General features: G+C 33.8%; 1 protein-coding gene across 1 annotated transcript in view; it reads left to right on the plus strand.

Annotated features, from left to right (window-relative positions):
- Positions 1–23,437, plus strand: part of LOC150108627 (uncharacterized) — a 327,730-nt gene that overhangs the window by 210,049 nt on the left and 94,244 nt on the right. Inside the window, exon 8 of the mRNA XM_090390495.1 lies at positions 3,911–4,015. Within this exon, the coding sequence (XP_090246621.1) occupies positions 3,911–4,015 (105 nt within the window). The remainder of the gene's footprint in view (positions 1–3,910; positions 4,016–23,437) is intronic.

Genomic DNA, 23,437 nt, shown 5'->3' on the forward strand with positions numbered 1-23,437 from the left:
TCACTGGTTGAGTGAGACCTCACATGATTTTCATTGTAACTGAGGATACATTTTAATTATTTGTGGCATGGCAACATCTTAACCCCACTGAAAAATAGCCCTTTCAAAAATGTTTGGTACTACTGAAGTAAACTTGGCATTTTTAGAGATTTTAACACCTCATGAAGTATCAAAATCATTGTAAGTATACTCAGTCTCTTGAGACATTTTCTGAAATGAATTTTTAGAAGTTACTTAATTGCACTTTAAACTTGCCTCTTTGCTTAAAGATTGCTGTATTTATCTTCCCTTAGACTATGACCCTACCAATACACAGATCAGATCACTTCATAGACTCCTTAAAAAGGTTGCCTCCTGGCCTGTTGAAGTTACTAATAAACTAAAATCATATAATTCTAGCTAATAGACAAGCTTCAGTGTCGGACATTATTCAGAACTTAATTTAACAGTATTACTTGAAGTTATATCATTATTGATGGCAGACTTTGGAAAAAGAAAACTATTTGAAGTTGTGAAAATTAAAATCATTAAAAGTGATCCCATCACTTTCGCCATGCTCCAAATGCTTCCTGGAAGTCTTTTTGTTGAAGGGCATCAAGGGCAATTTGTCCTGGATCTCCTTAACAGTGTCGAACCACTGCCCCTTCAGCTTCAATTTCATTTTTGGAAAGAAAGAAGTCACAAGAGGCTAAATCTGGCAAGTAAGGAGGATATGGGATGACCACCTTGCTGTTGCATTCCCAAAACTCTCGTGTTTTTAAGCCATTGTGAGGGAGGGAACATTGTCATGGTGGAGGAACCAGTTGTGGCTTCACAGCAGTTCTAGTCTTTTGTAATGAACGTCTTCTTTCAACTGTCTTAAAATGATGCAGTAGAATTCTGCATTGATTGTCTGACCAGGTGGGACAAATTCTTGGGACACTCCCTGTAATGTTGAAAAAGACAATCAACATGCTTTGTTGCACTCCTGGCTTACCTTGCCTTCTTCGGTCTTAGGGAATGTGGGATCTTCCACTGTGATGGCTGCTGTTTTGTCTCCAGGTCATAGCCATAAACCCAAGTCTCATCCCTCTGATGACTTGAGATGAAGATTGGGTCATCAATAGCCTTTTGACAAAGATCTGGACAGACATTCACATGGTGATCCTTCTGGTCAGAAGTCATGAAATAGGGAATGGACTTGGCAGCACCGTGATGCATATTCAAATCTCCTGTGGTGATCACTTGAGCTGCTTCATATGAAATCCCAACTCTATCAGCAACTTCCTGGATGTGTCAAATTTTTCCAACATTTTCATGGGTTATGCTTGTGGATTCCGCCCCTTTTTAAATGCAAGTGCCACTCAGAACACTGAGTTTGACTCAAAGCTTTGTTTTCATGTGCCTTAAAGTTTTACACAAAATTTTACATTTGACCTTAATTCTGATTTCATGTTCATGCCGAAATCGCAGAACGGCGCAAACACGTGATAAGAATAACACTTGTTACATGAGTTCCAGTGCATACAGCTCAACATCATGTGGCAGGCTGACTCAACAATGTCTACACCACTGACACCTGGCAGTGTGAGACTAAAACTCGATCTTTTGCTTAGTATCCAACGCAGTCCAGTTTCTTTTTGATACTACCTCATACATATTAATATCCCATTTAGTTTTACTGCTTTATTAATATTAAGTTTATTTAAAATTCCAAGTATTTCAATTTCACACCAGCTGCCAATCTCTGCTCTTTCTTCCCAGCTTGTTGGAGTTTAGAGTTGATACTCCTAACTCTAACACAAAATACAATGAGGAAATGCTTGAATTGTTGAAATGAAGCTTGTTGAAGTTAGTTGTATACTCCTAACTCCAACATGAAATACAATGAGGAAATGCTGAATGCTTTCACTGTATCTTCTATTTCTCATCTCATTTCCAGCAGCTAAATTCAGCCTTCCACCATACCTACCTTTTCTTCGACTAGCACATGGCAGAAAATTCTCTAGGACTAGCATATGATAGTAAAATTCTCTAGAATTTTGCTTTGCAGCCTCACCCAGTCTCTTTTCATGTGCTAGTTTCTCCTCACTCGTGAAACTCATCATCTTCCTTGCCTTGTACTCTCCTCCGTAACATACTCTTTCTCTGCTGTTCCTGCATAATTGATCTTAAACCAACTTCCACTAATGATTACCTTCCTCCTCAACTGATATGACACAAAAAGTTGTCAGTCTGTTTCTTGTTTGTCATGGTCTTATACTCTTTAGTTCTGCACTCTACTCTTTGACATGTCAGCAACTCTGCCAAAACCACATAATCACTCTTGCCAAGTAGTGACATTAAATCCAATACCCTTGCCCCTTCAGTTGGCTCTACCGCATGCTATATGAAGTAATTATTCCCAAAGAACTCATTTTCACATATGATGTTTCCTTCTTCCACTCATTGCTTCCATTGTCACCCATTATTATCACTAGCCCATCACTCAACATTTTCATTTGCTTAAACATTCTCTCTCTCTGCACTATTTGACCTATAACAACATGCGACTAAATATTGAAAATTCCTGTTCACCTTAGCCTCAAAGCCACTATCAGTACTGCTTTTTTGACCTCTACTTGAGAAGTTGTATTAACTTCTCTGTGATTGTCAGTAATATTTCACCTTCCTCTTTTATGCTTTGTCTTCTCAAAAAATGCAATCATAGTATACACTTTCAGTTGCAATTCTTTTAAATTTAAAAATGAACTACTACTATCCACATCATTGTCACTACACTTGAGTACACAAGTAGAATTAAATGATCTCATCTGGAATTTGATCTTTCAAATTTTTATTTATATTGATTATAATGAATACATGATTAGTTTTTTATTGTTGTTGTTGGTGGTGTTTGTTTTTTGCATTTTGTTTTTCTAATTTTTTTACAGATATCTATGCTAGTTTATTTCAAAGTGAGTAAATATCAAGTACAAGGTTCATTGACTTCCATTTCCAATAACAGTTTTTGTATTTGTATAGCATGTTTTTTCTTGTATGTTTCAAGAAATGTGCTGTTACTATATTTCTTTGTAAATGTTGTTTGCAGTACAGTTATCACCAGGTACAATTTTTAAATTACTGATGTTCCAGACATCTCCAATAATGTAGTAAGACAGCAGTGCTCTCTGACAAAAAAAAACTCCATAAAAGGTTTTCAGTTAAAGATGAAGTAGCCAGTTGCATGTGGATGATAGGGTTCTCCAGAATCTTTTCCTTTCACAAACTTCCCCAGAGAACACTTTCAATTCATAGATATAATACACTTATCTCATTGTGTTATTTGCTTTGGAATTACCAAAAACAGTCAATCAACCAGTACTCCATATTCATGACATCACACCATTTAGTTGTCAGTACATGAATGCAAAGTTAGAATGATGAAATGCTATGTATTCCAGTGTTTGGGCTGGAATTTGCCATCATTTGATATCAAATTGATTGGTGGTAAATGTACTCTTCTCCCAAAGATGGCACCACTAATAGCTTCTAAATCCAGTTTCTTACATTTAAATTATTAAAGCAATAAATATAAGGTCAGCTTTTGAGGTAGACTGAATCTGCAAATCAAGTTCTACACAGTGCCATAACCTGTGAAATAAGTGGATAAATTGTTATTGATGAACAATGTAATTTTCCTATCTGAATTCCATAAAATGACCTTTCTTTGCATTAGTAATTATGTATATATATAATAAATATATAGTAATAGATGATTAATAAGTGAAAATTTAACAAATATGTTCAGTGAGTCAGTGATTCACTAAAATAAATTCTTAAAAATTAAATAGCATAATCAAGATAACTTGTGAATATTAACATAAATAGTTCATATATTTATATATAGAAAGAGGGATTTAAGCAGTGTTTATAAATTATTATTTTTCAGGAGGGTCTTCTATCTAGTCTTTGCAATTTAAACAGTTTGACATTATCACGAAACTGCTTCACTTCCTATCCAGTTGGAGGGCCATCGCAGTTTTGTAATGTAAATGTGAGTTGAAATTTTTTTTTCTTTTCTCCATTTTCCTTTTTTATTTATAAAGATATACCAAGTCTTTTCCCCCAACATAGAAAGTTGTATCTATAGTATCTATTTGTTAAAGTAAAAAGCATAATAAATAATATATTTAAGCCATCCCAGTCAAAATCAACTTTATTATATGGAAGTGAAACATGAATTATAAAAAAGAATGAAAAAAACAGATTCCAACAGTAGAAATTTAATTTCTCAGACAAACAGCTGGATAATATACCAAGTGGCACCATAAAACAAATGAAGAAATCATAAAATCATCATCAAATTCCTGCCATGTACCCTCAAGGGGTGTACAGGATATGATAGTACTACAAGAAAAATTTACATCATTACTAACTTCCTATCTACGATTTTCCTCCAAATTAGTCTGTTACTTGTCAAGACTCCAACATTATCAGATCTTATATTTCTATCGTCTAAGGCACTTGGTACTGTATCAATCCACCTATATCTTGGTCTTCCTCTGGGTTGTTTTCCTGCCAACCTTGCAGAGAACACTTGTTTTGCTAATCTTTCCTCACCCATTCTATTTAAGTGACCATACCACCTGAGATTAGCTCTGCTAATGCATTCCTGGATGCTGACAATGTCAATCCTCGTTTTTAATATGATATTGCCATTGATGCCATCTGTTCATGCACCTAATCTTTCTCAGGACTCTCATATCTTAGGTCTCTAGTCTTTGGTGAAGTGTTTTACTTCTGACTCAAATCCATAAGTTAAGACTGGTTTGAACACCGTCTTGTATACAGCTAATTTAGTGTTCCGACTAATTTCTCTTTTATTCCATATGAATTTATTCAATTGACTTCCTACCATACCGTTGACTCTGTTGTTCTATTTCCATATTTAATTTACCATCTTCACTAAAAATCGTGCCTAAGTAGCTGAAATGTTTTACTTGTTCCACAGGCTCTCCGTTTAAAACGCAGTTGACATTTTCAATGATTCTGCCTATTTTCATTGTTTTTGTCTTTTTATTGCTGACCTTCATACCATATCTATTACAGCAGTTATTCAATTTAGTCAGGGAATCTTGCAGACTTGTAGCGAATTTATTTAGAAGTATAACATCGTGCGCATAAAGCAAAGAGCTGAGATTAACACCTCCAATTTTGATATCATGTTTAATATCACTGCTTCATAATGTGATCCATATAGATAATGAATAACAGAGGGAATAATGTACATCCTTGTCTCACACCAGATTTAACATTAAACCATCTTCCTGTACTTCCTTCAATTCTAACTCCTGACGTACAACTCAAATAAAGACTAAGTATTGCTTGATATAATGCCCCATTAACATCATATAACTGTACCGTATCGAATAGCTTATCTCTTGGCACCTTGTCATATGCCTTTTCCAGTCGACAAAACTTAAGTATAGATCTTTGTTATATTCCCATGCTTTCTCAACTATTTGTCGTAAAGTGATGATCTGATCCTGACAGCCTCTATTTGGCCTGAATCCAGCTTTTCTTCCACAATTCTTCTCAACTGTTTTTCAAGTATACTGGCATAAATCTTGCCAGGAACACTCAGTAGGAAAATACCTCTGCAATTCTAACATTCAGTTTATATATGGGTACTATGAGAGCTCTACTCCAATCATCAGGAATTTGTCCCTCTGTCCAGGCTTTCTGAACTATGCAGTGCATCCACTATAAGACTTTTATACCACCATACCTGAGCAGAAATCCAACAGGTATTTGCCATCGTACAATCTCTGAATATAAAACCGATTAACTACTATATAAGTAAGTATAAATAAAAATGGTTAGAACATCTAATTTTGAATTAACAATAACAGACTCTTGAAAATACTATGTGAATATAAAATAAATGAAAAAGGAAGAATTGGAAGACAAGAAAGCAGTGACATGATCCCAGAACAGGCCACTTGACCAAAAATCCATGGTAAGAAGATCTATAGTATTGTATCTTGTATGGTGTGAATTTCTGTAATCCTGCTTCTCTTTGGAAAGTTAAATTTCCAGGAACTCATAGCTTAGCTTATTTTTAATTAAAATTATAAAAATATCCACATTCAAATATGAAGTGAGTAAAAAATGCATTAAACCTAATGGACCAAACAAAATCTCAAAAATAAGAATCTGAATTATATATACAACTAAGAAAAGGAAAAAATGAACTGTTTTAATTTATTAGACACCTAGTGGCTTTATCATATTTATCATCAATGATAAAATTTGTTCACTTGAACAATTTTCCTTAGCCATCTTCATTAAAAATTGTGCCTGTTCTACATCTTCACTGCTGAGAATATTATTATTATCTGAGCATCTCCAGAGAGTAAAAACATACAGGATGCCCTAAACTAACCTAACCATTCTCTAAACAGAATATTTAGTTCCTACATCCTTGCTGACTTCATGCTTAACTGACATCGAAGAGTGACCTCTTGTTTTCTCCCCCTCTTGCCATCTGTTGAAAAATTTCTTTATCTATTATATAACCCCCTTCCCTCCCTTGGGCTTCCATCATACCCTTTCTTTTCTGCCTAGCAGTGAAATTTTCTCATGCATACTTTTACTTTCACTCTGAGTTTATAGGGTTCAGTTGGAGGTTTGTATATTATAGGATTCCACAGCAAACCTGTCACCATATTGGATACCTGCTTCTGGATCCTTTCCACCACTCTCTACTCATCCTCAAGCAACCAAATTTGTGCACAGTTTTCTAGATATATATGGCTGTATTAAAGCATTATAAAAATGGATGTATAAGGTCAGTGTTTTTAAAAAGTAGGGATAAAGAAAATTTTCCACTTGGATGGTTTTCAACTCCCAGCTTGTCCTTTATGCTATGCCACTTTTGCAGTATATATTCTCTGAACTTCAGCTCTCTATTTGCCATCCCAGATCCTTGATTTAGTTTCTTGTGGTACAGTCCCATCACAATAACTTGTAATATTTTGATCTAGAGCACAATATAACTGATGGTTTTTTGCTTTCATGCTTATTTTCATAAGAGATTTGTTACAGCAGTTAATATAAAAGAGTAAAAGAGTTTGGTGTTATAACAAAACTTGAGGTAGAGCAGCAAAATTTTAAGAAAATGTTGATTGACTTAGCCAGGGATGCAACTGGTAACAATACAAGGGTAGTTCTGAAAAGTTCTCGGCCTCGACCATAGATGGCAACACTATTGGCAAGATTTTTTATTTTTTTTCTAAGTTGGCACATCTGTCATAAGCATCCATGTGAAATTGCAAGTCATTCTATAAAGTAGTTTGCTTTATACAGTTGTCTGAAGCAAAAGTGTTGTCTGTATCCCTTGAAATGAATAAAATTGAGTATCGTGCAGTTATAAAATTCATTGCGAAAGAAGGTTTAATGCCAAAAGAAAGTCATTTGAAGTTCTTAAAGTTTATGGGCACTCTTTTCCTTTGTTTTCGACAATTAAGAAATGAGCTGCCGAGTTTAAACATGACCGTACTAGCTTTGAAGATGATCTATGTGAAGGACATCCAAAAGAGTGTAACAACACCAGAAATCATTAATAAGTGCACGTTATGGTATTAGATGGCTGGTGAGTCAAAGTGCGTGAAATTACCGAGGCTATAGGCATTTCAAAAGAACATGTAGGATATATTTTGCATGGAGAATTGCAAATGAAAAAGATTTGCACAAGATGGGTACTGCTCACAGCAGATCAAAAATGCACTCGCATGAAAATCTCTGAACAGTACTTGGAGCATTTTTACTAGAATAAAACTGATTTTATGTGTCGATTTATTACTATGGATGAGACTTGGATTCACCATTACAGAATCCAAACAGCAGTCACTGTTCTTTGTTCAGTGCCATGAAAATCTCTGAACAGTACTTGGAGCATTTTTACTAGAATAAAACTGATTTTATGTGTCGATTTATTACTATGGATGAGACTTGGATTCACCATTACAGAATCCAAACAGCAGTCACTGTTCTTTGTTCAGTGCCATGAAAATCTCTGAACAGTACTTGGAGCATTTTTACTAGAATAAAACTGATTTTATGTGTTGATTTATTACTATGGATGAGACTTGGATTCACCATTACAGAATCCAAACAGCAGTCACTGTTCTTTGTTCAGTGCCAAAGAAGACAAAGTTGGTTCTACATAGGAAAGGTCATGGCATCGGTGTTTTGGGATGCTAAAGGCATTTTGTTTATTAATTATCTTGAAAAGGGTAAAACAATAACTGGGGAATATTATTCCAATCTTTTAACCAGACTAGACAAAAAAATTTGTGAGAAAAGATCTGGTTTGCAGGGGGGGGAAAAATCATCTTTCATCAGGACAATGCACCTGCTCACAAAGGTATTTTGGCAATGGGAAAATTAAGGGATCTGCACTGTGAATTGTTGGAACATCCACCCAGATTTGGCTCCCATCTGACTTCTATCTCTTCCCAAAGCTAAAACTCTTCCTTGCTGGTCAGCGTTTTTCTTCAAATCAAGAGGTGATCGCAGCAGTGGGGTATTTTGCAGATCTTACTGAGAACCATTACAGGATGGGATAATGGTGCTGGATCATCTCTGGAATAAATGTATTAGTCTTAAGGGAGATTATGTCAAAAAATAAAAATAATTTTGAAATTATAATTTCGTTTTTTCATTGTTAGGCCAAGAACTTTCAGACCACCCTCATATATCAACAGGCAAATAATGTAGGTGAGGAGGTCTGTCTTAGATCTTGACTGGCATAGTCCATGTTTGTGGTCACAAATTATTGACATATCCATTACTTTAGGCAGGCTTATCTACGTTTCTTGGAATTGACTTAGTATATAGTATAGATATTATTATTGTTATTTATTATTGCACAGGCACCTCCATGGAGTTCCAACACTTATCGTGGGAGACAAAAACTATCAATATAATATCTATCATATCTCTCCAGGAAACCATTGACAGAACAACGCACCCCACAATTTATTCAAACAATGCATTGCATTCATTCACCACTCTCCAAGCAAAAAATCTGGTCCTCACATCCTTGCTAATCACACTTTTACCCATCTTCCAGAGATGACCTATTATTTTGCACCCCCTCTAGCCAAGTGCTGAAACTTTTTGCTATCAACCAACTTTTGCAATCCACAAACTCTCAGTTTATCCTCATTCCACAGACCAATCACCATCTTGGTCACTCTATTATAAAAACTTAGTAGATTACTAAGGCATGACAAACTCTTCTCAGAGCCATGATGCCCATCACAGAGCATCATCATATTCTTATTTACTCATTCCTCTATTCTCTTTTTTGGCCAATTCAAGCTGCTTTCTAAGTGTATCATAATCACCTGCCATATAGTTCCACATATATCCCTTCTAACTGGAATTTCAATGTTTTGTTACCTCCCATGTCTAGACAAACATGATCACTTTCCTCAATTGGAGGCAATGTATCCATATTATTTATGAACCCCAAGTCTCCTCTGTCGCATTCTGCTTCAAGTAATTATCTCTTGGTAAGTGTATAAATTCCATTTCCTTTCTGAAATATTAACTTGCGAGTTGGATGTGACTCAAACATGCAACCTTCTGATCTGGAGGCGTGTGCTACCATTGCACCATCAGTCTGCTTGGAATTGACTGTATATGAGCTTCTGTCCATCCTCTGAAATGGATGCAATATGAGTATAATATAGTAAAGAGATGATAAAGCATGTGTGAAATTCCTCCAGGGCCAGATGACTTTTCTTTTCTTTTTTTCTTTCCCTATAGGAGACATGTGATGCAGTGTTCCAGGTCACCTCTGATTGTCTGAGCATAAATTAGATGAGAAGAATAATGCCAGGAGGTTAACTTTATGTGATGCTTCAGTACTACTATCTGGGTGACAGAGAAGCAAGACACCAGAAGACATCACCTCCATTAGAACCGAGGTTTCTGGGAGGAAAAATCCTATCACAACAACGGTTGTCCTAGATGGAATTCCCTGGGTCTATGCAACCAAAGGGCTTTATTGACACTAACTTACTGAGACTGTATATTGCCCTGGGGAAGAAAGAGAAGAATCATACTTCCACAAAGAATTCTTCATTATAATAAAATTATAGAGACAACTATCATGTTAGAATAACAACTTAAGTTTAATATAAACCAAAATAATTATCTGATGTTTCAACACACAGTAAGCTAAAGTAATACAAATTGGTCAACCTTTAACAATACTAACTTAGCCTCTGGTTTAAAAAAAAAAAAAAAAAACCTACACCAAAGCTAGACAGGAAGATAACAGGATATAGTCAAATTGTTTGACTTTGTCATCTACTCAGGATATTTCATCTGCTTAAACAGACTTTACAGACAAATTGAGGGGACCTCTATGAAGGGGCCGCTCTCTCTAGCTCTTGCAAACTTTTATCTAGCACACCTAGATAAAATCATTTTCTCATCCTCATAACCTGAAGTGCACAAAGTCTTTGCTGTCTGGCCCCCACAACATAGATACTTTACTCATCTTTCTGGCTAAAATAAACAATCTACATCCCCAGATAAATTTCACTATGGAAATAGAAAGGGACAACAAACTAACTTTCCTAGCTATCTGGCTCCCTGCTCTACTTCTAGTGAACTAACTATTTCCGTTAATCGTAAACCTACCTTCACTGACTGCTATATGCAATAACAGTCCATTCATCATCCTTCTCAGAATGCTGGAATCATAAAAACTCTTACATCATGCTCATATTGTATACTCTAAATCACAAGATCTCAAGCAAGAGCTTCTGAACATCAAGTGTATCATGCAACTGAATGGCTTTTCATAACGAACTATACGACATGTTTTTTGATTCCTATAAACCCACCTCAAACAACCATGAAACAATACAGAGGGTCTCACTTCCATACATTTCTGAAACAATTTCAAGAATCCTTAAAAAATACAATGCAGTGGCCACATTTATTCCTTTCAACAAACTTTCCTCTTGCTTCCCATCTTCCAAAGATCTGCCATCAGTAATGGGCACTTGCGATGTGCCCATTATTGATAATATTGTCAAAATGAAATATATACATTTGAAATTGATGTACTTACTAGATTCTGATAGTTTGTAATAATTTGAGGGTTTTTTAATTAATTAATTTATTTATTGTAATTTAGAATTGTTAAGTGTTGAGATATTTGTTGTGTTTCGTGAAGACATTCCATTTGCGCTAACGAGACAACATGTCAGCCATTTACGTAACTTCTATCTTGCAATTTACATGGAGTGAGCATGCTCACTGAAGAGTTTGATGGGTGATTGACAGCTGACAGAGAGAGAGAGAGAGAGAGATAGTGTTGAGTATCCAGGGAACGAGGAAAACAACTAGAGAATTTCCATTAGAGAGAACTAATGGAAATTTGAGAACAGCAACCAGAGAATTTTGTTCTTAGGAAATTTTTAAGTTTTACGTGACAGTTGGGAGAATATTAATAGACGATTCCGAAAAGGAATCATAGAACACTGTGGGTCTTTAAACTTTGAGGAGTTGAGACTGTCAACAAGTATTTAATAAATAAAAGAAGATAATGCAGTCGGCGTTCTAACTGAATGGAAAGTTTCACCTTTTGTCTTAAGGACACTGGATTACTAAGGAAAAAGCAATTGGTGAAATATGAAACTGTAAAGTGGTTTAACATGAAGAGATCAACTTAGATATGTTGTTTATAAAGTAATAGAAGAAACTTCTTTCTCTGGTACAAAAATTAGTAAATTGTGCATCAAATAGAACTGCAAGAGGGAGATAAAAAAAGATCCCGTGGAAATGAAGAAGAAAATTTTATATTTTTGGAAAGGGTCTAAAAAAGAAACTGACTGATGAACATTTTTTTGTTGTGAAAACAAGGTGCTTAGTCAGGTAGATGTGATTAAGTATATGTCAAACAATCCAATAATAGAATGAGTCAGAGAAGGAATGATTTTAATATTTTGGATAAGAAAATCTCTAAGGGTAGATTTATTTTCGAAGGCCTTCGATCCTGTTAATTTTGCAGTTATTTATGTAATGTTATTTAAATGTATATAATGTTTTAGTTTCATTAAGTGTATATATATTTTGTATTTGATCTTGAACTGAGATTGTGGTGAATGATTATACATCGAATGAGTTTAAAACATGGTTTGATGAAGTTTTTTTGTAACAGTGTGTACCCCTCACAATGTGGCATTAATAATAAAAGTTTGGTTAAATCTTCCTGAAGGAACTAGACATCAGAATCATCCTTTCATAATGCTTACAACATAATGCTTGTCTGTTTATTGACTAAATTTCACTGCCATATAATAATATGGGCACTGGTAAAGTATTGTATGTTTTCAAGCATGTTTCTTTTTATACTATATTTGGATTGAGTGTTCTATTTATCAGGCCTATAATCTGTAAAAATTTTGAAGTTTTTAATTTTGTCTTTTTTTCCTTCATATTCAAGATAATTGAAAATATTTATCTGTTATATTAATATTTATTATTAATAACTGTTTTACTTCTAACTGGAGTTTGTCCACAAAATGCCATTGTTTAGTTTTATCTATGGATATTTTCATTCCAAACTGTTCTACTATAATGCTTAAAATTATATATTGCTCTTTGTAAATTGTCTTCCTTATCTGATATTATTACCAGATCATCTGCAAATAATAGGGTATTTATTTTATTATTCCAGGAAATTTCTATACCTGGATTGTTTAAGGTGTTCCACTGTATTAATATTTCATCAATATAAATTTTGAAAAGTGTTGGAGACAGAGATCCCTGACTTACTCCTTGGTTTATAGATTGTTTTTCAGACATTTTTTCATTTATTTTTATTTCATCATCAAATTCCTGACATGTACCCTCAAGGGGTTTACAGGATATGATAGTACTATATGAAAAATTTACATCATTACTAACTTCCTATCTACAATTTTCCTCAAAATCAGTCTGTTACTTGTCAAGACTCCAATATTATCATTATCAGATCTTATATTTCTATCGTCTAAGGCACTTGGTACTGTATCAATCCACCTATATTTTGGTCTTCCTCTGGGTCGTTTTCCTGTCAACCTGGCAGAGAACACTTGTTTTGCTAATCTTTCCTCGCCCATTCTGTTTAAGTGACCATACCACCTGAGATTAGCTCTGCTAACACACTCCTGGATGCCGACAATGTCAAGTTCTTTCCTAACATCCTCGTTTTTAATATGATATTGCCATTGATGCAATCTGTTCACGCTTCTAATCTTTCTTAGGACTCTCATATCTGCGGTCTCTAGTCTTTGGTCAAGTGTTTTACTTCTGACCCAGCTCTCAGTTCCATGAGTTAAAACTGGTTTGAACACCATCTTGTATACAGCTAATTTAGTGTTCCGACTAATTTCTCTCTTATTCCATATGAATTTATTCAATTGACTTCCTACCATACCAGCTTTGTTGATTCTGTTGTCTATTTCGATATTTAATTTACCATCTTCACTAAAAATCGTGCCTAAGTAGCTGAAATGTTTTACTTGTTCCACAGGTTCCCCGTTCACAACACAGTTGACATTTTCAACAATTCTGCCTATTTTCATTGTCTTTGTCTTTTTAATGCTGACCTTCATACCATATCTATTACAACAGTTATTCAATTTAGTCAGGGAATCTTGCAGACTTGTAGCAGATTTATTCAGAAGTATAACATCGTCCGCATAAAGCAAAGAACTGACATCTACATAAATTAACATCTACAATTCTGATATCGTGTTTAATACCACTTTCCTTCATAATGTGATCCATATAGATAATGAATAGGGATAATGTACATCCTTGTCTCACACCAGATTTAATATTAAACCATCTTCCTGTACATCCTCCAATTCTAACTGCCGACTTACAACTCGAATAAAGACTATGTATTGCTTGATATAATGCCCCATTGACGCCATATAACTGTAGCATATTGAATAGCTTATCTCTTGGCACCTTGTCATATGCCTTTTCCAGATCGGCAAAACTTAAATACAGATCTTTGTTATATTCCCATGCTTTCTCAACTATTTGTCGTAAAGTGAAGATCTGATCCTGACAGCCTCTATTTGGCCTGAATCCAGCTTGTTCTTCACCAAGCTTTTCTTCCACAATTCTTCTCAACCGTTTCTCAAGTATACTTGCATAGATCTTTTCAGGAGCACTCAGTAGGGAAATACCGCTGTAATTCTCACATTCATTTTATTTTCTTTTTTATATGTGGGCACTATTAGAGCTCTACTCCAGTCATCGGGAATTTGTCCCTCTGTCCAGGCTTTCTGAACTATGCATAAAACTGTTAGACTTTTATACCACCATACTTCAGCATTTCTGGTCGAATATCATCTACTCCTGCTGCCTTTCCACATTTCAAGCCTTTGATGGCTTTTTCTACTTCAAGTATGGATATGTATTTCTGACTGTATGCCTGTTGAGTGTTTTTTACCAGTGCTATCACTGCTTTCATTTAGCAATTTTTTGAAGTAATTACTCCATACTTCAAGGATATCTTTTTCTCCTGTTTTCATATCGCCTATATCATCTCTAACTCCTTTTACAGCACTCTTTCCTCCATTTCTAAGCTTCTTCAACAACTTCCAGAATATTTTACCACCTTCTTGATATTTATTTTCTATGTCCTTGCCAAAGTCCTCCCATGACTTTTGTTTAGCTAGTTTTACACAATGTTTCGCTTTCTTACATTTGTCTCTGTATTCTCTAAGAGCAAAAGCTGACTTATTTGCCAGGAACTTTTGATATGATTTCTTCTTTTCCTTCACTGCCTCTTTAACTTCCTGTATCCACCATGGAGTCCTGATTTTTCTATCCTTGCAGACAACCTCACCGCATGCTTCTCTGGCTGAATCAATCAGGGTTTTCTTCAAGGCTTGCCACTGAATCTCCAAGGTTTGGTTCCTGTTCTCAAACTCTTTCATTTTTTCTTCAATAATCTTTGTGTATGTTAGTCTACAGTTCACATCTGAGAGCTGCTCAACTTTTATTCGCTTTAAAACTTTCTTGCATGTTATTCTTTTCAATATGAAATTCAATTTTATCCTGCTCAAGACTAAATAGTGATCGCTTCCAATTTCAAATCCTCCGTACACTCTGGTGTACTGCACCAGGGAGAAAACATCACTATCAACAATAACATAGTCAATGAGACTTTTCTTATTCCTTGCCTCTTCTCTCCGTGTGAATTTGTGCACATTTTTATGTTGGAACATGGTGTTAGTAATAACCAGTCCATGTCCTGAGCAGAAATCCAACAGGTATTTGCCATTATTATTAGCTTTGCTCTTTTCTCCAAATTTTCCCAAAATATTTTTGTATGTCTCACAATCATTTCCTACTTTGCTATTTAGATCCCCAACAAGGATCAACTTTTCATTTTTCATTGTGTCAGTGGCTTTTTCTAAAGCCTCAAAAAATTCCTCCACTTCTACCTTAGTAGAACCTTCTGTGTGACCATAGGCACAAATAAGTCTCATTGTCCAGTTCCCCATTCTCATATTTGCCCACATTACTCTACTTGAGACTGACTGCCATTCAAGAAGATTAGCCTCGTATTTTGTGTTGAATACTATGGCTACTCCTTCTTTTCCTTGATTGTCATTGCCTGAATATAACATTTGTATTTATTGCTCAGAAAGATCTCACCAGTTTTTGTCTTTTTTGTTTCAGTCACTCCTATTATGTCGATCTGATACTTATCTAATTCCTCAGCTAGCTACATTTCTTTGCCATTCAGGCTTCTTATTTTTATTTCATTATCTTTGTATATATTCAATATTGCATGTAGTGGGATATCAGGTATATTTATTCTTTGTAATATATCATACAGTATATATCTTTTTACTTTGTCAAATGTTTTTTCGAGCAATCTATAAACAAAAGATGAGTTTCTAAATTAAATTCTCTTCTTTTTTCTATAAGTAGTTTTAAACAAAAAGCTGCATCCATTGTAAATGTCCTTTTCTAAATCCATTTTGACATTCTAATAATATTTTTTCACTGTATATTTTCAATTTTTCATTAAGTATTCTACAATATATTTTGTAGCATATATTTAGTAAACTAATACCTCTGTAATTAACAGGTTTTGTTTTATCCCCTTTTTTAAATTGGTATTTGTCCATTTGTGTATATTTTATTTAAAAATTTTAATCTCTGATGAAAATTTTTTCCCAGCAAATTTATACAGTTTGGAATTTATCCCATCTTCTCCTGCTGATTTGCAATTTTTTGCTTTACTTAGGTTGTCCTTTAATTCTTTCGTTGTTTTTATATCATTTAAAGCATTTTGTAAGTTATTGGTGTAATTTTTTTTTTTGATGTTAGTATTGTCTGCCCAAAGATCTGTGAAGTAATCCAAGAATTCTTTTATATCTATTTTGCAATTTATATTTGCAGTTTCTTTTGTATCAGCATTCATGTGTTTCAGCATTTTATATGCATTGGGTCTTATTTTGTATGTCATTTTCTAGATATAGTGCAAATTTTCTCAGCTTTCTCTGTGTCTCTTTCTAGTTTTTCTATTGGCTATTGCTTGTCTTTTTTTATATTCAATTTCATCTTCTTGTGTTTTGCTACTTAACCATCTTTTAAAGACTTGTTTTTTATTTTCAATTATTGTTTGAAAATTTCATATTCTCATATATGTATTTTTTTTTTATGATATTTTTTGTGTGTTCAGAGACTTTCACATGCTGCTGATGTAATAATTTCTTTTATATTATTCCATTCTCTCACTGTCTTCATTTTCTTGTATTTTTTTAAGTAGTTATTAATTCTCTGTTGGCATAAATTTCTTATACTTGAATCATTTAGTAGTCTTACTTTGTAATTAGATTTTGTTTCTCTAGTTTATTTTATTTATTTTTGTATTTTTCATAACCAGTTTGGTGGAAACCTTAGTTTTGCCTGCACTAAATAGTGATCTGTGTTGATTTTTTATAGCCCTCTTCTGACTTTAACTTCTAGGAAGAGGTTTGCTGCTTTTTCATTTGCTATAAAGTAGTCTATTATTGATTTTTGTCCTCTTGCACACCATGTATATTTTTATGTTTCTTGAATGTATTCATTATTTTGAAATTATTATGTATTATATAATCAATGAGTCACTTTCCGTTTTTGTTTACTGTTGGTTCTCCAAATTTTTCTATATTATTATTATTTTTTTTTTTCCTTCCTATTCCGGCAGTAAGATCTCCAACTATAATTATATGGTCTGTTTTATTTATTTTTTAATAATTCCTTGTAACTGTATGTAAAAGTAATAATTTCTTCTTCTTTTCTTTTAGTGTTGCACAGTGATCACATTCATTTTAGAAATTATGGACTTTGCAACCTTGTTATAAATAACTATTTTAATTTCCTGATGTTTCGACCTTCATATTAAGGTCATCATCTGGAGTATATACAAGGACAAGCTGAGTTACATTTCAGTGAACTAAAGAAACAATGATTTGATCACCAGTTATTCTACAGGCATGACCTCTAGTGGGGAAAAAAAATACAGATAAAATTGCAAATTAATTAATTATTTAGAAACTACATCAAAGCTAAATTCTATTTAAGATAACATGAGAGAAACATTCTTTCTTATAGATAGTTTTCTTACAGTAATGATGTCCTATGATGTCCTATTTTTAACATTACAATTTTTATATTAGATTTAGGATTCTGGATTATCTACAGTCCTGTTTAAAATTAACTCTTAGGGATAAAGGTTCCATGGGTAGAATATGTGCCTTCTATATGCTTGGGATTTTTAGACCATCATTATTGTTCAGATTGAGGTAGTTGATAAGATTCTCACAGGCTTCCTTAAATTTACGTTCATACCATGTTTTGGTGTGATGTAAACAACTGGTGCTTTACCAGTCAATTCAATGTCAAGTGTTCAGGGCATGACCAGAAAGGCCAGCTTCACCATGGTTATTATATTTAATGTGTCGTTTATGTTCCTTTTGTCTGATAGGATTTTAAATTTTCTTTATTTAATTTTAATCACACTTCTAATATTCTTTAATTCCAGAATGTATAATGAGTTTTTTTGCTTTAATTGATTTATGGATCCAAATCATTACACCAGCTTTTGCACATATTTGTTTATCCACTCCAACTAATTATTATATCATATATAGTGTTTCTGTAAGAACTGCAATTTCTATATTTTCATCATTTAAAACTTTATCTAATTCTTCTTCTTTATGTGCTATGCTTCTAATGTTCCATGTAGCATATTTCGCCACATTTTTCTTTTCCCATGTTTTTCCAGTTTTGATTTTGTTGGACTTGAAAGCAACATCTGTTTCCCTATGTCAAATTACTAGCATGACGATAGGTATCCTAGTGGTGGGCTACCACCTTAAGGAAACTAGGCTTGCCTTTTTTTTTAGTAGATAGTAGAAACTATAGTTTGAGAGGAAAAGTCACCCTCGCCCTCGAATTGCTCTCATAGCACTCTGGGGGAAGGAGTAAGAAATAAGAGATAGCAGAGGAAAGAAGAGTAGAAGATCAGTCTACAGATATGATATACTAACTGTATATTGTAGGAAAATTAAAAATAGCTACCTGTAATGTCCATGGAATCGCACACAAAATTGATGAGCTAAACAGAGAACTAAAAAATAGAATAACTCAGACAAAAAAGAAGGGATCTCAAACTCTGGAAGGTTGTCATGATCTTCTCTGGAGTTCCAGAAGACAAATGGACTTCATCTGGAGTTGCAATTTGGATTAATAAAAAATGGAAAAACAAACTTTTAGATTATACTTGGGTATCAGACAGAATAATCAAAGTTAGAATGAAAATTATGAATCAAACATTCAATATTTTTGGAATTTATACCCCCAGTAGATGGGAAAGAGGAAGAGACAGAAAAATTTTACAAAAAACTTTAGGAATGTATTGATGAAACAAATAAAAATGAAGCAACAATCTTGATGGGAGATTTCAATGCTAGAGTGGGAAATAACCCAATAACAGGATGCATTAGATCAGAGGGAGAATCGGTAATCAATAACAATGGAATTTTATTAAGAGACTTCTGCATATTTAACAATCTAAAAATCAGCAATACTTTCTTCAGGCATAAAAATATACATAAGTACACATGAGAAGCAAGAGGAACAAAATCAATAATAGATTGTTATTATTAATAATAAACTTAATAATAATATCTTGGATACAAGGGTTTTTAGAGGGAGCGAAATAGTGATCACATGTTAGTTGAAAGCAGATTTGAATTCTGAAAAGAACCACATACTTCAAAAGAAAAAAGATAACAAACCAACATCTAATAAAGAATTTAAAATTCACCTCCTTGAACAGGAAAGTATTAGAAACTTATATAAAAGCAGAATAAGACATAAAATAAAACCAACCACATACAATATTGAAACTGACTGGGAAAATATAAAGGAAACCATACTAAAAGCAGCAGAAGAAAGTTTAAGATACAAATCAAGCTGAGAACTTGGAATGATGACTTAAAGGAATTAATCAAAAGGAAAAAACAGGCTTTTAAAATCTATCTGCAAAATAAAAACACTGCTGACTATATACAATATAAGAAATTATGGGCTGAAGTCAGAAAGCTTTCTAGACGTATACACAGAGAAGATTGGAGTAAATATGTTAAATCATTAGAGCAGGATATCACTGGACCACAAAGAATAGGTTTTAAAATTTTCAGGCAACTACAAACAGCAGAAAATGACCAATTAAGAAATAATCTAATTTCCGGAGAGGATTGGACAGAACACTATAAAATATTGTGGAATGAAAAACAAGAAATACAAAATTCACAAAATGGAAGAATTAAAAAAAAAGTCAAGAAATAGAAAAAGCCCAGGACTGGACAGAATATGCATTGAGCTCTTTAAATATGCAAACAATAGCTTAAAAGAAAACCTGCTTAAACTCTTCAATAATATCTGGAAATATCAAAAGATCCCAAAAGAATGGGAAACTGGAGTAGTAATAAATATTCACAAAAAAAGGTCTCAAGGACAAATGTGGAAATCACAGAGGCAATACTCTCTTAATAACAGCATCTAAACTATATGCAAACATCTTAAAGAACAGACTAAATAAACATTCAGAAAATTGTTTAGATGAAGAACAGTGTGGTTTTAGAAGAGGGAGACGATGCGCAGTTACCTCTTTCACAATGCAACAGATCATAGAAAATAGAAAAGAATTTAACCTGCCCACTTCTATTTATTGACTACGAAAAGGCACGTGATAACTTGAACAGAAATCTACTCTGAAAAATATTACAAGACAATAAAATACCTCTTAAATTAATTAAAGCAATAAATAGTCTATACAGAGAAACAAAAATTTCACATCAAATTTGTAGATGGAACATTATCAGAACCTATAACTATAAATAAAGGAATAAGACAAGGTTGTGACTTATCCCCAATCCTATTCAACATTTATATAAACAGAATCCTAAAAGAATGGAAAACAACTGTCCCAGATGGAATTAAACTAACAAATAATAAACAGCTAAATACAATACTTTATGCAGATGATCAAGTACTAATTTCAAATTCAGAAGATAAACTCCAAATTGCAACTACCCATCTAAATGAAATAGCAAAAAAATTTTAAATGAAAATTTCTGAAACGAAAACAAAAGCTATGGCAATGTGTGGAAACCATTCAAAATGTCAAAATTTTATACTTAACAATAAAATAATAGAACACTACAGAATTCAAATCTCGCAATACAATACTGATTCACAATTGGAAACAAGACTACAAATTTACAATAGAATGAATGGCATAATTAAAAGAAATTTTGGAAAACAAATGACTAAAGAAACTCAATTAAGATTACATAATATGACCTCTAAACCATCTCTCAAATTTGGAAGTGAAACCTGGATTCTAAAACAAAGAAACAGACAAAGATTGGAAGCAGCACAGATGAAGTTTCTAAGACCTCTCCTGGGACTCGCTAGATTAGATAAAAAGAAAAACACAGAATGTCAACGTTTGCAATATGTTTTCTGAACTTCAACTCTCATTCCTCCACCATTACCCCCAGAACCCTAGCCTCATTCATTTACTATATTCCACAATCAGTGTAATACACACTAATCCCAGGTGCATAATCTTACATTTTGCAATGTTAAATTAACAACTATTTCCCTTCATCCACAATGCCAATATATTTATATCATCCTGCAGGATATCTGCATTACCTTTATCAACTATTGTCTTCCATAGGTTTGCATCATCTGCAAACAACTGAATATAGGAAATAGGAAATATAATCTCGCAATACAATACTGATTCACAATTGGAAGCACGACTACAAATTTACAATAGAATGAATGGCATAATTAAAAGAAATTTTGGAAAACAAATGACTAAAGAAACTCAATTAAGATTACATAATATGACCTCTAAACCATCTCTCAAATTTGGAAGTGAAACCTGGATTCTAAAACAAAGAAACAGACAAAGATTGGAAGCAGCACAGATGAAGTTTCTAAGACCTCTCCTGGGACTCGCTAGATTAGATAAAAAGAAAAACACAGAATGTCAACGTTTGCAATATGTTTTCTGAACTTCAACTCTCATTCCTCCACCATTACCCCCAGAACCCTAGCCTCATTCATTTACTATATTCCACAATCAGTGTAATACACACTAATCCCAGGTGCATAATCTTACATTTTGCAATGTTAAATTAACAACTATTTCCCTTCATCCACAATGCCAATATATTTATATCATCCTGCAGGATATCTGCATTACCTTTATCAACTATTGTCTTCCATAGGTTTGCATCATCTGCAAACAACTGAATATAGGAAATAGGAAATATAATCTCGCAATACAATACTGATTCACAATTGGAAGCACGACTACAAATTTACAATAGAATGAATGGCATAATTAAAAGAAATTTTGGAAAACAAATGACACTGGATTAAAAACCTAAATGTTAAAATATGATTAATCTTCTGTCTGATGCTTGTCATAAATTTCATATTTGTATTTGCCTGAATGTAGATGTTTTAATTTTTTTTTTTTTTTTCATTTATATTATCATACGTGTGTATCTTATCTATATTCATGTGTACAAGCCATACGATAAATAAATAAATAACTGAATATATATTTGTTGATGATAGCAGATGAATTGCAACCAAAAAAGAATAGGAGATAGGTGGGAGGATGGCTGTTCATTTGAAGCAGTGGTGTGAGATCAAGGCAAATAAGACAGAATATATGGTTGGTTGCAATAGGTTGTTGGGAGGTTATGGGGTTGATCTGGAAGTGTATCAGCAAAATAGTACAATGAGTGAAGAGCGAGTGATCGTTATAGGGGACTTCAAGACTGGAGGAGAGATCACATAGCAGGAAGTAAATGTAATTTATACAGCTACTGAGAGATGATTACTTGAGGCATCATATGATGGAGGGGACTCAAGGTGCAAGAGTATTGGACCAGGTCATAGGATCAGAAGAGCTATTCATAACCAAGGTGACCACATTGCCTCCAACTGGTGAAAGTGACTGTATGGTCTTGACTTGGGTGATTGTAAAACATGAGGAATATTCTGTCAAGAAGGGATATGTGGAACTACAAGGCAGGTGATTATGACAAGCTTAGGAAGAAGTTTAAATCTATGCCATGGCATAAATCACTGCAGGATAATGATGTTTGTAGTGCATGAGAGATAGTTAAGGGTCATCTAGCAGAAGCAATATTAAATTGTATAACCTAAAGTAAGGAACGATAATTAGGTAGGAGTTAGATGGATGAGTAATATCCTTAAGCACGAGTTTCAGAAAAAGAAAATACTGTGGCTGATACATAAGGAGAAAAGTAACCAGCAAACTTATGAATAGTACAAGGTTCAGGTAAGAAAGGTGACCAACATAGCAAGGAAGGCAAGATCAGATTATGAGAAGAAGCTAGCCGAGCAGGTCAAAGGAAATCCCAAAGAGCTCTTTGTTATGTTGCAAGTAAGATAAAGAATGCCTACGGAAGAATAACCGTAATGAGTGGTGATGGTCATGAGGTGACAGAAGCAGATAAAATAGTTAAGCTACTGAGTGACCACTTTGCAAGGGTGTATTATCTAAATATGGTTAATGCTGTGACATATATGACAGATACTTATGTTGGAACTGAGATGGATGAATTGGAGGTTCTTAGGATATTGCAGAATCTCAATGTAAATACAGCTGGGAACTGGCAGTGCCTCTTTAATTTGTCTCAGCTCTGATAGAGTTCCAAGGGGTTGTAAGAAGACAAATAATTCCCTTTCATAAGGAAGGTTCTAAGACTGCAGTAATAAATTATAGACCAATCAGAATCTCAGGAGTGGTTGTAAAAGTAGCAGAAAA

This window comes from Typopeltis vanoorti, chromosome 3, assembly GCF_054136105.1.
Source record: "Typopeltis vanoorti isolate ZY-2024b chromosome 3, IOZ_Tvanoo_1.0, whole genome shotgun sequence".
In the NCBI taxonomy this organism is placed as follows: Eukaryota; Metazoa; Arthropoda; class Arachnida; order Uropygi; family Thelyphonidae; genus Typopeltis; species Typopeltis vanoorti.